The 18,310-nt window shown below is 42.4% G+C and overlaps 2 protein-coding genes across 2 annotated transcripts; one reads left to right on the top strand and one right to left on the bottom strand.

Annotated features, from left to right (window-relative positions):
• Nucleotides 1-7,171: 7,171 nt before the first annotated feature.
• On the top strand, nt 7,172-7,807 carry LOC122011229 (protein DOG1-like 4). Its single transcript, XM_042567627.1, has one exon. It carries the CDS (start codon nt 7,172-7,174, stop codon nt 7,805-7,807), a length of 636 nt encoding a protein of 211 aa, XP_042423561.1.
• A 265-nt stretch (nt 7,808-8,072) lies between these two features.
• On the bottom strand, nt 8,073-17,878 carry LOC122010177 (peptide chain release factor PrfB2, chloroplastic-like). Its single transcript, XM_042566616.1, has 7 exons — nt 17,402-17,878; nt 16,530-16,742; nt 15,041-15,142; nt 14,065-14,202; nt 8,799-9,103; nt 8,475-8,628; nt 8,073-8,400 (listed from the first exon to the last, which is right to left on the bottom strand). Exons 1-7 carry the CDS (start codon nt 17,816-17,818, stop codon nt 8,263-8,265), a joined length of 1,467 nt encoding a protein of 488 aa, XP_042422550.1. The 5' UTR covers nt 17,819-17,878; the 3' UTR covers nt 8,073-8,262.
• Between the last annotated feature and the right edge of the window lie 432 nt (nt 17,879-18,310).

Here is an 18,310-nt window from a genome sequence, read left to right as displayed (position 1 = left end):
TCAGTAGAGCTTGGCAGGGCACTATTGATTTGAAGGTACGGAGGCGGCCAACTCTGAGTCAGTGGAGTGTTACCGGCTCCCACATCTGCAAGCCAGCTATGAGGGCCTCATACTCCGCCTCATTGTTGGTAGCTTTATAATCCAGCCGGACGGATAGGTGCATCTTTTCTTCTTGTGGGGAGAGCAGCAATATTCCAATCCCGCTTCCGAGCCGAGTGGACGACCCATCCACATATATTCTCCACATAGCTTCGGGCTCCGGCCTTTGCACCTCAGTCACAAAATCGGCCAAGGATTGCGCCTTGATCGCCGAGCGGGGCTGGTATTGAATGTCAAATTCGCTTAGCTCTGTCGTCCATTTGATGAGCCGTCTGGATGCCTCTGGATTTAGTAGAACACGTCCGAGCGGGCTATTGGTTTTGACAATAATGGCATGCGCCAGGAAATATGGACGAAGGCGCCGAGCGGCGAGGACCAGAGCGAAGGCTAGCTTTTCGAGGCCAGTGTAGCGGGATTCAGCATCTTTTAAAATGTGACTAAGGAAATACACAGGTTCCTCTCCGCTCGCTCTCACCAATGCTGAGCCGATTGCCTGCTCGGTCGAGGATAGATAAATACAAAGTGGTTCACCAATAGTCGGCTTGGCTAACACCGGGAGCGAGTTCAGGTATGCCTTCAACTCTTCGAACGCCCGGTCGCATTCTTCGTCCCAGTAAAATTTTGTAGCTTTGCGTAAGATCTTGAAAAAAGGAAGGCTCCGGTCGGCGGTTTTGGAGATGAATCTGGATAATGACCTTCGCACTTCTCTTGTATTTCTTGGGGCGGCATGTCTTGTAGGGCTTTCACCTTGCTGGGTTTTGCTTGATTCCCGCTCGGTCACTATGTACCCGACCCCTTTTGCTCGAGCAGGCACTTCAGGGATTTAGCTTGACTCCGTACTTGCGCGTTCGGAAGGTTTCCTCATGTCTTTGAAGAGATCTGCCGCCTGGACGGATGAGAATGTCGTCCACATAAACTTCTAGGTTCCGCTCTGCTCTCTGAATACTTTATTCATTAAGCGCCGATAGGTGGCTCCGCATTCATCCGAGCGGCATCACATTATAGCAATAAGTCCCGTCTGAAGGTGACCTTTTCTTGATCTTCACGGCGGCGCTTGGTGATAGCCACGGTAGGCGTCGAGCATCTGATTAATTCGACGGTCGTAGAGTCCACCGGTGGTCTATCAAGGCGGAGGATAAAAATCTTTCGGGCAAGCTTTGTTGAGATCCCGAAAATCTATGCACACTCTCCATTTGTTGCCCGGTTTGGACACTAATACTACGTTCGCCAGCCAGCTCGGGAACTGAACCTCGCATATATGGCCGGCTTCCAGAAGCTTCTCCACCTCCGCTCGGATGATGACGTTCTGCTCGGCACTGAAATCTCTTTTTCTCTGCTTTACCGGCAGAACGTCCGGTCAGACATGTAACTCGTGCTGCGTTATACTCGGAGAAATTCCGGGCAGCTCATGTGTCGACCAGACGAAGATATCATGATTTCTTCGGAGGCATTGGATCAGCTCTTCTTTCTGTTTCTCCTCCAGATCGGACGCAATAAAGGTTGTGGCCTCCGATCGGGATGGGTGAATCTGCACTTCCTCTTTTTCTTCATAAATTAAAGGGGGTGGCTTTTCGGTGATGGCGTTTACCTCGATCCGGGGCGCCTTCCGAGCGGAATTGGCTTCTGCTCGGACCATCTCGATGTAGCATCGCTGAGCTGCTAACTGATCTCCTCGTACTTCTCCCACTTTGTCCTCCACGGGGAACTTGATCTTCTGATGGAAGGTTGAGACGACCGCTCGGAATTCGCTGAGCGCCGATCGTCCCAGAATGGCGTTGTAGGACGAGGGAGAGTCGACCACCACAAAGTTTGTTGTCCTTGTCCTCCTGAGCGGCTCTTCTCCCAACGAGGTAGCCAGCCGGATCTGTCCGACCGGCTGCACTTCGTTACCCGTAAACCCGTAGAGCGGAGTTGTCATGGGTAACAGCTCGGATCGATCAATTTGCAGCTGATCGAACGCCTTCTTGAATAAGATGTTGACTGAGCTCCCTGTGTCAACAAATACGCTGTGAATTGTGTAATTGGCTATTACCGCTTTGATGAGCAGAGCATCGTCGTGGGGTACTTCAACTCCTTCCAAGTCCCCTGGCCCGAAGCTGATTTCCGGTCCGTTTGCCCGTTCTTGGCTGCATCCAACGGCATGGATTTGGAGCTGCCGGACGCTCGCCTTTCTTGCTCTGTTTGAGTCTCCTCCGGTCGGCCCGCCAGCAATAACGTTGATTTCGCCTCGGGAGGTATTGCTTTTATTTTCCTCTTCCCGAGCGGACGGTCGAGACCGTTCTCTGGACGCTCGGCGATTCTCCTGCCTTGGGGAACGGTGCCGATCGGGAGTTTGTTGTTGTCGCCTATCAGCTCGCGTCCGATCGGCTCCTTGAATTCTTTGTCGCCTGTCGACTGAGGGAGACCGTCGTCCGGCATTCCGGGGTACGGGATGAGACACGAAGGGAAGACTTCGACAATCCCTTGTGTTGTACGTATCCGTTCGGTGGAAGGAGCAGAACATCGGGGTCCATTTCTTTTTTGGCTTGGGCCGGGCGGCGGCTACCTCTTGCACGTGGGACCTGGCATGGGGGGATCGGATTGCTTCGGCCCTTGGTCCTCTGGGCGGCTGATGAGTGACGTGTTGCTTCCGCTCGGCTGGAGGAGCCCGCTCGGTTGGAGTTTCTTTTTTCCTAGCCGCTTGTGCCTCTTCCACGTTGATGTATTCGTTCGCCTGGTGTAACATGTGATCATAGTCTCGGGGCGGTTTTCGGATGAGCGATCGAAAGAAATCCCCATCCACCAGGCCTTGTGTGAAGGCATTCATCATGGTTTCTGAGGTGGCCGTTGGAATGTCCATCGCCACTTGGTTGAACCGCTGGATGTAAGCTCGAAGCGATTCACGGGCTTCTTGCTTGATGGCGAACAGGCTCACGCTCGTTTTCTGGTAGCGTCGACTGCTCGCAAAATGGTGGAGGAAGGCCGTTCGGAAATCTTTGAAACTCGTGATGGATCCGTCCGGCAGCCTCTAGAACCACCGTTGAGCCGATCCCGAGAGAGTGGTAAGAAAAACTCGGCACTTTACTCCATCTGTGTATTGATGGAGAGTAACTGTGTTATCGAACTTACCCAGATGATCATCCGGGTCGGTTGTCCCATTGTACTCGCCGATCGTCGGAGGCACGTAGTGCTTTGGCAGAGGGTCTCGTAGGATAGCCTCTGAAAACTGGCGATTGATCCGCTCGGGCGATGAGTCCGCTCGGGGGGCTTTCCCCTTCCTGTCATCTCGCCTAGGCATTTCATCCGAAGAAGATCCCCTATCCCGGTGGGCTGCCACGGCTTCAGGGGTGCGGAACAGAGCCTGATGAAAGGCGATGGTGGCGGCTGCTCCGGCCGCTCGGCTGCTGCCTTCTGTTTTTGCTCCACAAGCTTGGCGGCCCTTATCTCAATCAGAGCGTCGAGTTCCTCAGTTGAAAGTGTCACCGCGTGTTGTCGTCCAGCCTCGTCCATTGTTTCCGATCGGATACAGGAGCGTTCCCACAGACGGCGCCAAATTGATCCTGTCCGAACTGCCGAACCAAAGGACGCTGGGCACGTGGCGCGCTCCTATTCGATGGTGCAGGTCTCCGTCTGGCCGCACGAATCTCCGGCAAACCTGCACTGAAGTCGGGCCGGGAAGGAGTTCCCGACGGCGACCCTCCGATGCTCAAGTCAGGTAAGTGGCGGAAAAAGGAGCTCCCAAGTTTGTAGAATGTGTACCTCCGGCGAAGTCTACGGCTCTTTATATAGGGTGATGAAAAAGCTCCTACACGCCTATCGAGGCGCGTGCGTGTCCGCAGCCCATGCCTCGGCGTGTACCTGTCAGAGAGCTTACCTGACGCCATACTGCGACAGTCTCATTGCGCCTTCGATGGGACAACAGGACACCCCGTTGTCAGACTAGGAGTATGGCCTAGCCATATGATTCGACGGCTGTCAGAAGATGTTCCCCCCTCTTTACTGTTCATAATCCGGGGCGTCCGACCGGCTGGACAGGGAGTCCGGCCGGCCGGCCCTTCCTCCTTTTACGCGTTGGCCGGACGACACTCACCTCGCGTCCGGTCTGCCGTTGACATTGGTGTGCTGGGGAGATTTCCAGTAGGCGCTATGTAGAGACTGTTAACAGTGTCATTGTTTCCTGGTCCTTCCGCTCGGTTCTTAACTACTGTTTCGACAGAGCGTCGGAACCCCGACCCGGTCAGGGCGCCTTTTACTACCGAATGTCCCTTAGTCAGCCGATCGGTCTGGTCCATTTCTTCCAAGTCCGGTCGGCTCATGCTTCTTCGGCGGGCTGCTTGGCCATTTGACCTCTACGTGGCGTTGACCCCTCGTTGGGGGGTCCCGAGCTCTTACCACCGGATCAAATTTAAAACCCTAATAAGATGAAAAGCAGATAATAAAAAAAAAGATAAAATCTTCTAGACATCCAAAAAGAATTTAAATGATATTTTTTGGGTTTGAAATAGGGTGGTTAAGGATAAACTTTGAAATTTATTAAAGATCTCTAAAAGAGCTTCGATTTGATATATTATAGGCCTTGTGGTTCAATCTGAGTCAAAAGTTATGACCTCTCAAAGCTTCCATCGATCCTACTCCGATTCTATTCCGATCCTATTGATTCTGTTCCGATCCTACCGATCCTGCTGCGATCCTACTGTAAAAAGCGATTCTGCACGATCCTGGATCGATTTTGGGTTTTCGGATCGTAGGATCGTACGATCTTACGATCCGGATCGCGATTTTGCAAACTATGATTCAAGCTTATTTGATAAAGTAACCAAGTCTAGCTTAAAATGAACCAAGCATTTGAAATGAGTATTCAAGCTTGACTTGGTTTATTTTTTATGAGCTTGAGCTTGTTTGAAGTTTGACTTGAGTTTGGTTCGTTTAGATGTTATCAAACTCTCAATTCGAGCTTGGTTTGAGCTTGAGCTTGGCTTGAGCTTGGTTCTAGTTTGGTTCATGTATATGTTATCAAGTCTCAATTCAAGATTGTTTAATTATTTGAAACTTTTAGTTGTTTGATTGATTATTGAGCTTGATAATTTAAATTTATTTATTTTTTATTTTATTTTATTGTTTATTTAGCATATTGAAAAAAGTTTTATTAATGAATATGGTTTGTGAACATTGTTCATGAACGTTATTCACAAACATTGTTCATGAACGTTAACGAGCTGAACACATATGTGTTCAAGCTTGTTTATTTAGCTCAATGAGTTGTTCAAGGTTATTTATTTTAATTAATCTTATGTATATTGAACGAACATAAACAAGCTCTTACCAAGTCGAACACCAAGCTTGTTCACGAACGATTGGTTCATTTACAACCCTATTAATGTCCATGACCCAATAGCCCAACGCCACTTGTAGTTCAAGCACTGCAAATGTTCAAGGTGGCAAAAGGTGAATATGCTCGCCCCTAGTGTCCCCATCAATCCATCCCAGGGCTAACAAGGAAGAGATAAATTACGGGCGGTTACTAGCCTTTGGAATAATAACTAGCATATAAAAGAGACATTACCTCGACTTTGTCGAGATTCGAACCCCAGACCTTATGATGATAACACCTCATGTACTAACCATTAGATCATCCCGAGAGGACCACTGCAAATGTTCAAGAATGCACTGCATGAGGATCCAACCCTCGCTGAATGGGTTACTCGCTTTTCCAATTATTATCGCATCGTGCCCTAGGAGGTCGTCGACTTTGCTCATTCCATCGTGCCCTAGGAGGCCGTCGACTTTGCTCATTGTGCAAAAAGGCGGGTCCCGTCGCCCAGCGGCCCCCTAGGCCTGACCCCACAGGGATCCTAGGAGGAGGTAAATCAGCGGTGAATGCTGGCCCGGGTAAAGCGTGGTGTCTCTGGAATTTAACACAGTCGGTCCAGATTATTCATCCAGTGCGCGTCCGTGGACCTTCGACCCTACGACTCATTGTGCAAAGATGTCACGCCTTAACCGGTTGATCCAGCCCGCGGGAGCCCGTCGACTTTGCTCATGAAACTATAGGTGGGTGTTCGGGGTGACGGACATTAAAGCTGAAGTAGGATGAATATTTGTCCAATCACATTCGATTCGAGTGGTTTAGCCTACCTCGTACTTGGGAGCTCCACCCGAGTACATGAAGGGTCCAAACTAAGAGATGTAAACGAATCAAATTTGTTGGTGAGTTTTTTGAGCTGACTTAAAAATTATTTGATTCGTATTTAAAATTATTAAATTTGAATCGGATTCGAACATGATATTTTTTTTAATTCTAATTATTCTTGTACATACTTTCAATTTAAATATGTTCAAATTAAAATTAAAATTTATATCCTTTCAAATTATAATTTCAAATCAAATTCGAATTTAAATCCTTTCAAACTTTAATTCAATTATTTTAGAATTAAAGTTTGAAAAATTGAAACAGAAGGCAAATTTTATTTTGATTATTTATATTTTTAAATTTACCCGAGCTCTAGATATGAGATCCAGAAGTAAACAGGAACGATAACGTATAAATAATAAGGTCCAATTACAGAGGGAAGCCAATTACAACGAGAAGAGAGGGCAGCAAGAAGTGTTCGGTACATGATACCATGATTGAGACATGAGTTGTGGTTATCATATGAAATTTTATCTAAATATACTTTCCGTTATATTTTAACTATTTGGTTAATAATCATCTATAATTTATTTTTTCTATATTATTGATCTATAAATAAAAATTGAATAGTGGTGTTTAAATGGAGCCCGCTGTTTTTTTTTTAATTTTTTTGTTTTTGCATAGTGTCACTCACCAGTCACCGCTTCCACGGATCTTTGTCTTGTACCTTAACACCATTTCCGCTACTGAAAGCAGAATCCGTAACCATTACTCCCAAGTAAACGAACCTCGTACTTCCGCCCTGCTTGACTGCTTCCTTCCAACTCATCGCGCCCACCGCTCTCCGACGCCACGCCTCCCTCTCGCCCGCCGCCTATCTCCCCTCTCCCACGCCCGCCTATTTCTACCCCCCACCGCAATCCTCTGCTCGGCCTCCAACAGCGGGGCGGACCGCGCCGTGCCATGGAGGCCTTCTTCGACTCCTGGCTCGCCCGCCTCGACCACCTCCGCTCCGACCTCCTCCATGCCTTCACCCACCGGCCCGACAGGATACCCCAGGCCGTCGACGCCGTGCTCTCTCACTACCGCGACTACCGCGACGCCAAGGCCCGACTCGCCGACTCCGACGTCCTCCGCGCCCTCACCCACCCCTGGCTCACCCCCTTCGAGCGCATCTTCCTCTGGGTCGCCGGCTGGAAGCCCTCCATCGCCTTCCGCCTCCTGCTCGGACACCGCTTCCTCTCCCCGGACCAGCACGCCGCCTTCGAGGTCCTCCGCCGGGAGGTCCAGCTGGAGGAGCACCGGATCTCCGAGGACATGGCCAGCGCGCAGGAAGCCATGGCCGGCCACTTGGTGCTCGAGGCTGTGAGAGCCGACCTGTACGCCAACGGGAGCGCCTGGGCGGCGGCCGCTGACGAAGTGTCTCGGGCGCTGCGGACGGTAATCGACGCCGCAGAGGAGCTGCGGGAAGCCACCCTGCGCTGGCTGGTGGAGACCCTGACGGCGGCACAGATGGCGGAGTTTCTCGCCGCCGCAGTAGAACTAAGGATCCGCGTGCGGCGATGGGGCTTGCGACGCAACGGCGGCCAGTCCAACTGAGATATCCTGCAATCGCTCGTGATCTCGTAGCAGCTGGAAGCTCCCCTCCCGCTGTGTAGTTAATAAGATAATTGTGTCCCGAGATCCTTCAAAGTAGAGAGTTTAATTAAGAGCACTTAAACGAGCTATAATCACAAGTATTAATCCGTATCATCGAGCTTTAGTTAATTATAGTTTCTTAATCCTACTAACATGTTGTCCATTTAGCATGATACGATCGATCAAAAACACTAGAAAAATAAATGATAATTAGAAACAAATCGCCTAAAACATGAACCAGATGCGAACTGGATTAAGTTGTGAAGGATGGAGAAAGGCATCATAAATCAATTACATGAGTCTATCAATTACATGGTTTTCAAAGCCACGGAAGGTGAAAGCTTGCATCATATTGCTGGAAACACAAGTCCTTTTGATGCAAACTGACCTGGGCCGCACCGAAACACATCATCGATTCATTCGCTGTTGTCGTCTGTTTTATCGAGGGAAGCTGACAAAAAACTCAATATAAAGCCATCAAGATCGCCATCCAGAACAGAATCAGGGTCCGAGACTTCATAGTTTGTTCTTAGATCTTTGACCATGCGATAGGGCTGCGGCAGCCGGTGAATATGAGTTAAAATAAGTTTCCAAGGATCTGATGAAGGGAGGCAGAAGGTGATCTTACATGGAGGACGTAAGTTCTTATTTGGTTGCCCCAGCTAATTTCTGAAAGAGATTGAGTGTGCTCTGCTGTTGCTTGAGCTTGACGGGCCATCTCAAGCTGATCTAACCGAGATTGAAGAACTGCCATTGCTGATGTTTTATTTTGATGCTGAGATCTGAATTGATCCCAAACGAATAGTCATAAGTATGTAGATCATATATACACTATCATTAGTCATCTAAAGTCACCAAGTTCAAGATTTTAGGTACTGATATATTTCAAAATTCTTAAATAGACCTTTAGAACTCTTAATCAGAAACAGTAATGGAAGGGTGTGATAGATACCTTTCATTTTGACATGTTGCAGAAATTCCTGTCGGAATATGCACTATTCTGACTGCACTTTCGGTTGTATTGACATGTTGGCCACCGGCACCACTAGCACGAAAGCGTTCGATTCGGAGATCTGATTCTTTTATTTGATATTTTGTGGATCCATCTCCGAGTATTGGAATTACTGCAACGGCAGCAAAAGAAGTATGACGTCGCTTCCCGCTGTCAAAAGGTGAAATCCTTACCAGCCTATGCGCTCCGACTTCTGCCTTGGCATATCCAAATGCATAATCACCATCGAGTTTAATTGTGGCACGCTGAAAGAATATCCAACATTATCATCATCACAACAACAATTAGATGTAAAAAAAGTAGAATGAATATTTTGAGTTTCACAAATTTGAAGCAGTGTGGAGAAGTGTTTCAGAGCAAGATGAACATTTCTGATGTTAGTATTCCTGGCAGGGATGACGAGGTGATAAAATACATGGGAACGCAATGACCTACAGAAAATATACTACTTAAAATGATGAGATAAAAGGTGACTGCAATTATTAATTCATAATATAATGATAAGATAATTTATTTGATTGCTAAATCTATAGCCCAATTTTGAAGTTTCAATCATTCTAAATGCACGTACTTTCAGTTTCATAACAAACCAAGCATGTTTTTGATTTGATACATTGCATGACTTTCTTCAGTCACACACTAATTTAACAATTTTAAACCAATTGTTAGAAATTTTTAAAAAAAAGTAAAATAAATTATAAAATAATAAAATTTTACTCTAAATTTTGATCAAAGTGTCACAACAAACCAATCAAAAGTATGCCTAATTTGTTATAAAATTGAAACATGTAAATTTGTTAAAGACAAATGTTAATCCAAGTTAATCCATTTAGACTTAGCAATTATCCTATATAATGAACTATGAGAAATATATATATGTTAATCCAAGATAATATACTATATATATTCTTCATGATTTTCTACATAAATAAAAAATTGTTAAAACTTTAAGAACCATGATCACCACGAGAATTTCAAATTTATAACTAAATGGGATATGACAGAATTTTAGAAAACAGAGCTAAAATTTACCAATGACGAAAGCAGCACTTTATTAAACAACACTTATAGACCTGTGATTGCCCTAATTAAAGTCCGAATGTTTAAAAACAACGATTTCCTACAAGATTTCCATTACCAGGTAAGGGTTTACTTGTTTTACTTATATTGCAGTAACCTTAACTAGAGCCATGTGCAGATACAGCCTAACAAAAATTGTAACCTTGATATTCTGTTCTCACGTATTCCAGGTAATTTGAGATTAAATGTTATGAGAAGACAATTTTTCTATTTGTATACGAAGTGATGCTCAAGTTGTCTAATCAATCTAAACCAGTGTATTCAATAGCGGCGAATAGCGCGCTACATAGCGCGCTATCGCGCGCTACGACCAACGAACGCTGCAGAGCGTTCGCTGAATCGCGATTGTCCCGAATAGCCCACGCTATTCGGGACAAAAGCGTCGATAGCGCACATAGCGTGCGCTATCATGCCCTAGCGCCCCATAGCGGGCGCTAAAATTACAAATTGCTTACCAATAGCTAGGGCAAAGGTGAGTCGAATCGTGACTGTGGCAGAGGCGAAGGTAGGGCAGACTGCAGAGGCGACGGGCGGCGATCGGCGAGCAGCGAGCGGTGACCTGTGAGTGGTGGCGAGGGACAGCGATTGGAGATTTGGAGGTAAGCTTTTCTCCTTCCTTTCGTTTTCTTCGTTTAGGTTTTCCTTCTCGTTTTTTTTTCTCGAAGGAGCAAAAACGATTTCACGATTTCCAGAAGTCGGGCATCTGGATCGATCCAGCGATCGATCCAGGGTCGAATAGAAAGGATCTGGATCGATCCAGCGACCGATCCAGATCCTTTCTGTTCGAACAGTGGATCGGTCGCTGGATCGATCCAGATCCTTCTAGGGTCGAACAGAAAGGATCTGGATCGGTCGCTGGATCGATCCAGACCCTGGATCGGTCGCTGGATCGATCCAGACCCTGGATCGATCGCTGGATCGATCCAGATCCTTTCTGTTCGACCCTGGATCGATCGCTGGATCGATCCAATTCCTTGGATCGATGCAATGATCGATCCAGATGCCCTGGATTGATTTTTTTTTTTTTTGCTGATTTGTTTCTAATTAATTAATTATTTATTCTGATTTTTTTCTTTTGTTTTTCTAGGATTTTGATTGTCTAGTTAGAATTTGCAATGTCTACAAATTTATCAAAAAAAGATAAAAAAGATATTGGTTGGAAGTATTGTTATCAAAATGAAGGGGAAAAAGCTGTTCGGTGCAAATTTTGTCATCATATATCGAATGGAGGGATTACTCGCTTGAAGGAACATTTAGCTAAAACTCATAAAGGGGTTGCACCTTGTGTTAGTGTTCCGGATGATATTAAGAAAGAAATTAGAGAATCACTTGACAAAATTAGAGCATCTAAAAGTAAACAAACTGAATTGTTACGAGAGATCGGTGAAGGTCCCCAGAGTTGGAAGTGTAGGGGAAATTCAATTGGATGTTCTGGTAGTGGTGAATCAAAAGGTAAAGGTACTCTTCATGGGTTTGTTAGTTCCGAACCTCGACAAACAACCCTAAATTCGACATACAAAAAAGATTTGTTGGTAGATGTGAAGCGTAGAATTGGTCGTTTTATTTACTCTGCCGCACTTCCGTTTAATGTTGTGAATGATCCTTATTGGCTGCCTATGGTTGAGGGCATTGCAGAATATGGAAGAGGGTTCAAGCCTGCTTCAATGCATGAGTTAAGAACTTGGATACTTAAAGCTAAGGTTGATGGCATCAACCTAATATATGAGGAGCATAAAAAGGCATGGAAAAAATATGGATGCACTATTATGTCCGATGGTTGGACGGATGGAAAGAATAGAAGTTTGATCAATTTTTTAGTAAATAGTCCCGCCGGCACTTTCCTTTTGAAATCTATTGATGCATCAGATTCTATTAAAAATGGGGAATTGATCTTTAAATATCTTAATGATGTTGTTGATGAGGTGGGAGAGGAAAATGTAATTCAAATTGTCACGGATAATGCTTCGAATTGCATTAAGGCGGGGAAAAAAATTATGGAGACTAGACATAGAATTTGGTGGACACCTTGTGCGGCGCATTGCATTGATCTAATGTTGGAGGATATTGCAAAGTTGAAGATTTTTTCTGACACAATTGAGCATGCTAAGATGGTTGTGAAGTTCCTTTATGGTCATGGGACTATACTTTCTTTGATGAGAAAGTATACAAACGGTAAAGAAATTCTCCGTCCCGCTGTTACTCGCTTTGCTACTTCATTTCTCACTCTTCAGAGTATGTATAAGGTTAAAAGGTCACTTGAACAAATGTTTGCTTCCGAAGATTGGGTTAGTTCACCACTATCTCAAACAACTCAGGGGAAGGTCATGAAGAGAATTGTTATTAATGATCCCAAGTTTTGGCCACATGTTGCATTTTGTGTTAAGAGTGTTGTTCCTCTTGTAAGTGTGTTAAGGGAAGTTGATTCGGAGGAGAGATCGGTCGTGGGATATATTTATGAACTTATGGATAAGGCAAAAGAGACAATAAAATTTAATTGTGTACTCCACAATTAAATACAAACCTATTTGGAAAAAAATTTATTCACGATGGACTCCACAACTTCATCATCCTCTACACGCGGCCGGGTACTATTTGAATCCGCAATTGCGTTATGAAGAAAGATTTTCTTATTGTGATGAAGTTAGAGATGGATTGTATACTTGCATGGATAGGATGTTGTCTTCTGATGATCGTCTTAAAGCAGACATCCAATTGGACTTATATAATAAAGCTGAAGGAGAATTTGGAACTCCAATAGCAAAACGAACAAGAATGTTGCGAACTCCGGGTAAAATTTTCTTCTTGTAACCGTTCTTGTAAAATTATACTAGCATTCATATTTTAAAATTATATACATTCTTGTAATTTTTTTTAATGTTATTACTTATTAGTCTCGTGGTGGGAACGTTTTGGAAGTAAGACACCCGAGCTTACTACATTTGCAATTCGAGTGCTTGGTCTCACTTGTAGTGCTTCGGGATGTGAAAGAAATTGGAGCACTTTTGAATCGGTGAGTATTCTAAGTTTCTAACTCTACTTGAATTTTAATTGTTTTATAATTTTCATATCATTGTTTATTTTTATATATATATGTTTTCTTTTTTGTAATATTAGATTCATACAAAAAAGAGAAATAGGCTTGAACATGCAAAGTTGAATGCGTTGGTGTTTGTGAAATATAACTTCAAGCTTAGGGAGAGAAGTATTAGGAGGAGAGACAAGATTGATCCCATTGTAGTTGATGAAATTAATTCAGATGATGAATGGATAACTGAGAAAGAAGGTCCAGTTCTCCCCGTAACTACTAAATGGCTTGAAGATGATGAATTATTTGAAAGTGATCCTATTGTGAGTGTGTCATCTGCTACCTTTGAAAGTCTTTTCGACTCAGATAAGCGAGTCGAAGATGTTGAGGATATAGTTGAAGTTCCTCCTACGAATTCAAAAAAAAAAGTTGCTGAAAATTCAAGTAAGCACCAAGTATATGCAGATTATTTATTTATATCTACTTCACCTATAATTGATTCTTAAATGTTGTATCTCTTATATAATAGGTGGAAGCAAAGACAAACAAGCAAGGTTGAGTCTTGTTGATGTGGAAGATAATCATCTTGATGCTGAAAATTATGGAGTAATTCCAACTTTTGATAGTAGAAATTTTCCAACCATAGACACTATTGATGATGATAGTGATATAGAGTTGGATGATACTGATTATTTTTAAGTTATGTTGTTTTAATTATAAGACTTTTTAAATTGTTGGTATGGGATATTTTGACATGTAATGAATTATTATGATTAATTTTAGGTTATGTTATTTTTATTTTACTTATATAAGTATATTTTATTTTTTAAAATTTAAACATTGACGTGCACGAAAAGCTTGCGCTATACGCTACGCTATTTACGCTACGCAATGACAAGACAAAAATACTATGAACCAACGCTACGCGATTTAAAACACTGATCTAAACAGATCCAAGTGTATGATGGCAAGACATTAGAGATTATAAAATTGATTAACCTTTAAATTCCCTGTCATGGAAGTAGAAAAACAAATGATTTTGAGTTTGAAAAGCTACAACAATACATAAAAAAGACTAGACTGCAAGTTAAGGAAATGAACCTTGATTCCTGCAATCTCACCAGGCATTTCCTCAATAACTGTAACTGCAAATCCACGGTGTTGAGCCCATGATTTGTACATGTTCATTACCATGGAAGCCCAGTCCATGCTCTCTGTTCCTCCGGCTCCAGCTTGCACCTGGATCATGACAAATTTTTAAAACTTCTACAGGGAAGAGATGACAACTGTACATAAAGCTCTATCATGGTGAATTCCCTGTATATGATAGGGATTCTCAGTAGCTCATTTGCAAAAGAATTAGGTTAACAAAAAACTAGGAGATAGATTGACATGATGTGACAAAAATTTGTACTTGACCAAGTCATTTATTTGGTTAATTAGGAACTGAGAGGCTACAAAAAGATGATTGAAATATAGACAAATAGTGAGTCATAATATGGAACTTCCATCTCAGTAGATTTAAGTGAAAAACTTCCATTATCAATACGAATCCAAGAGGAATTAAATTAATAAAAAAGGTTGTTTATCATGCACCCATTGAACTTTGTTAGCATGAATCCATTGGGAATGATGGATAAACTGTCTGTGCAGGAAACATGCATCTCAAACTGGAAAAATTAAGATATATTTATTCAAAATAGATATGCGTTAAGCATACAAAATTTCAAGAAAGTAAGATTAATTGGCAAGCTATGAATTGAAACCAAGTCCGCAAGGAGTTGCTGAGGAGGCATTGTTTCAAACCAATCAATTTCCATATACTCACCAATTAAAGAAAAAAAATTTAAATCGAGTCCTCAATTACATGCTGGAAGAAAATTAATAAATGATAGACAAAGACATGTCAGTTCCAAGGGTCAGTTGACTAGGACACAAGGAGATATCCCAACAATTGCTAAGCTAAAGCAGTAACCCTTGCAATTAAAATAAGTAAAGCAGGTGATGGTACATTTAATACAAAAAGGAACAATTTTACAATTTAATCATCTGTAGGATTGTAAGTGATGGGAACGACCTCTATAAAGCAAGAGCAGGAATCATTATCCCCAGATAACAGAGCTTCAAGTTCTTTCTCTTTAGCATCCCTTCTCATGTTGACCAATACATTCATAGATTCCTTCAGGAACACAGAAAAAACAGAGTCAAAATTAAATGTATCCTAAATGTGGAGTCCTTGACCAAAAAAAGACCTGGTCAAGTTTGACTACTAACAAAAAGTGACAATTTCAACAGCCATATTGATGTATAATTTGGAACAGTAATACACTATCACTTTATGCATACATCACAAATGAAAAAGGAAGATTTTTTTCAAGCAAGTTGTCTAAGTGTGATTATTGAACCAAGAGCCTAAGTGACTCATCTCGATTAGTTCAAGAGATCAAGTTGCACCTGAAGGACCATTATATTGCCTCTTATTTTGTGTTTGATTACCATAGGTCGAAGCGTTCAATCCTTTGATAAAATCAAGACAAGAAATGGGTTCTTATTAAGAATTCAAAACTGCGTTCTTATTGTCTTTTGTGTTCTTCTTATTATTATTTTATCTTTGCTTGTTTTGTTTACAGTGTATGTTGTATGACACTATCTTCAGTGCTTTTGACTTGTGAGCTCCTTGAGACCTTACACCAGCTCTATGAGTGAGGGTCACCGAGATCATATGTCGGCAATGTGCCTCAAAATTAGGGTTAGTGCAAGGTTTCCCATGACAATATCCTGTAGTACAATGACAGTTTTTGCTATGGGTGTGGAACCTAGTGTCCACTTAGAGTAAGAACTACTAACCAATTAGGATAGGAGTGAACTAGTTACTAGTTTCTAACTCAAGAGCATGAACAAGTCTCTTCTGCCTTAAACACTACTAAGAGAAACCTAAGTTTGAGGGGTGACAGTGAACGGCAAGAGTGGTCACAACCTGATGGGTATCAGCATCAGCTTTCTGTCCATAACTGTCAAATTAATTTGACAGAATGATCGAATATGAAACAACAATCAAATATATATATATTTTTTTCAACTCAGAATCAAAGTAGTGTTATGTTAAACAACTGGAAATCAATACAAATTTTATACCAAATAAACTAATAGTGGAAGCAAAGAATTAAGAGCAGCTACATTAAGTTGGGATCTTCAGGCCTATATGTTCACTTCCCGAAGGCTTAAAATGTCATTAGGAATATCAAAAGTCAATGACCAGACAAATAAAGTGTACAGAGATAAATGATTGTAAAAGATAACCAACCATTATAACAAGGACATACATGATGGTTGAGATTATGTACAAAAACCCAACAACATCAGTTGACGTTATTTCTTTAATGCCAGCGACCACAATCTATATAACAAAGTCATTCAAAACTCCAAAGAAGATATGCAGTGGTTTAAAAAGTAATAATAAAACAATCAGAAAGAAAATATGCATTTCATGAAGACATTTGAGAAAATGAAAACAAAAATTATAACTTAGGGGGAAAACAACTACATGCCTATAAGTGAAAGCCCACCAATTCCAGTTCTTCATCATTCTCTTCCCGAGCAAGCTTGATCAAGTCCACATGCTCAAGTAGTTCTTGTTCGTAGCTATTTACATCTTTAATCCTGTTCAGAAGTTCACCATGTTCACGACTTATTCGAGAAGCATAAGTAGGATCATCCCACAGATCTGGCTTTCTTAGTGCAGCAGATAACAGATCCAACCTAGCAATCAACTTTTTCCACTGCAATGTTATACATATGTATCAACTTATTCCAGAACTAAAGATATATAAGAATATAAAGACATGCTAAATACAGTATATATAAACATCCAAAAAAGCTAAAAGAGCGCGCATGCACACCAGTATTTTTCCCCAACTGTATAAGTTTTCATAATTGCTGAATAAATTACACTAACCCAGATAACACTAACTCAAGATGTGTCTTAGAACTATATAGGCCAGTTCAGTGGAGTTGACGTTGAAGTCATTGACAATGCAAATACAGAATCTATATAAAGAAAATAAGAGATCACAGAAACTAAAACGAGGTAAACTTCAGCAAAAAAAAGAAAAAAGTTTATTGTAAATTTTCATACAACAAACTCCCTTTATCAAAACTCTTATGCGAACAGATTGATGCCGAAAGGTTAAAATTTTGAAATAGAAAGAACTTCAGAGTTGCACTAATTGGTTACACTAGTTCTGGCCTTGCTTGCCGTCACAAGTTTAAGACCACATCCCACAAGTAAGCTTCCAACTTATCCTGTCACAGGACGACTAAATCCGAATAGGCAATCTAAATTCCCACCGGAGTCGGATTACTGCTGGTAATATATATCAATAACTGCAGAAAATCCCAATCAATAAGTAACAACGGCTTAGAACGACTAAATTTCCACCTGCAATCGCTTCTTAACAAGCTGCACGGATTGGGCGATGGAGGCTGCGTGACTCCGCCAGTCGCTCTCGCTCTCATCGAGGATAGGCCAGCCCTTGGCCGCTATGGCATCCACCGTCAGCCCATCAGCGGTCATGGGCTGGGAAGAGAGCCGTCTGGGACCCTGAAAGCATGAAAAATAAGGGATCTTCCCTATCCCGAAGGATCCGCCGACTGTTCTGCAGCCGCCGTAGGGGCGCTCGAATCGCGTCCCGTTCGGAAATCGCGCATAGGCTCGGGACGGCAGAAAGATGGAGGATGAGCCCAGAGGGCTGACTACCGGAGAAATGTTAGGATTGTTCTCCGAAAGGCGGAAGAGGAAGCGAGGAGATTCGGAGGAAGATCGCCATCGCCGTACCAGGAACAAGAACAACACCATTACTTTTTCTCCGTCGCCCACCGTACGGTGTCGCGTTTGTATCCCTAGTTCTCCTCGATTTGTAAAAATGAAATCAATCGAAAAGGCCACCTAACTTTAAGATTTATAAAAGATACCCTTATTTTTCATTTTACCCTTTCTTGTCAATCAAAATACCACTGCATGTATCTTCGATCAGGGATCGGTCGTTGCTGAGTTTATTAATTTTTTTCTTTAAAATTCAGTATATAATGATTGTTCTTTAAAATTCAAATGTTAATGTTTTTCTTAAACAAGTGCAGCTCTAAGAAATCTATATTTTTTAAAAAATTTGACAACTTTAAGTGAATTGCCGTGAATTGTCTAAAATTTACAAAAATCATTACATTCGAATGCTTAATAGGATTTTTTTTTTTATATTCAGTTGATACTAGATATATAATTTACATCAACTAATTTAAGGATGTCTAATTCAATTTCATATAAATTTCCCACTGACTACTTAGGAGAAAT

The sequence above is a fragment of the Zingiber officinale genome, chromosome 8A, assembly GCF_018446385.1.
Source record: "Zingiber officinale cultivar Zhangliang chromosome 8A, Zo_v1.1, whole genome shotgun sequence".
Lineage (NCBI taxonomy): Eukaryota > Viridiplantae > Streptophyta > Magnoliopsida > Zingiberales > Zingiberaceae > Zingiber > Zingiber officinale.
This window is presented reverse-complemented; position numbering and strand designations above follow the sequence as displayed.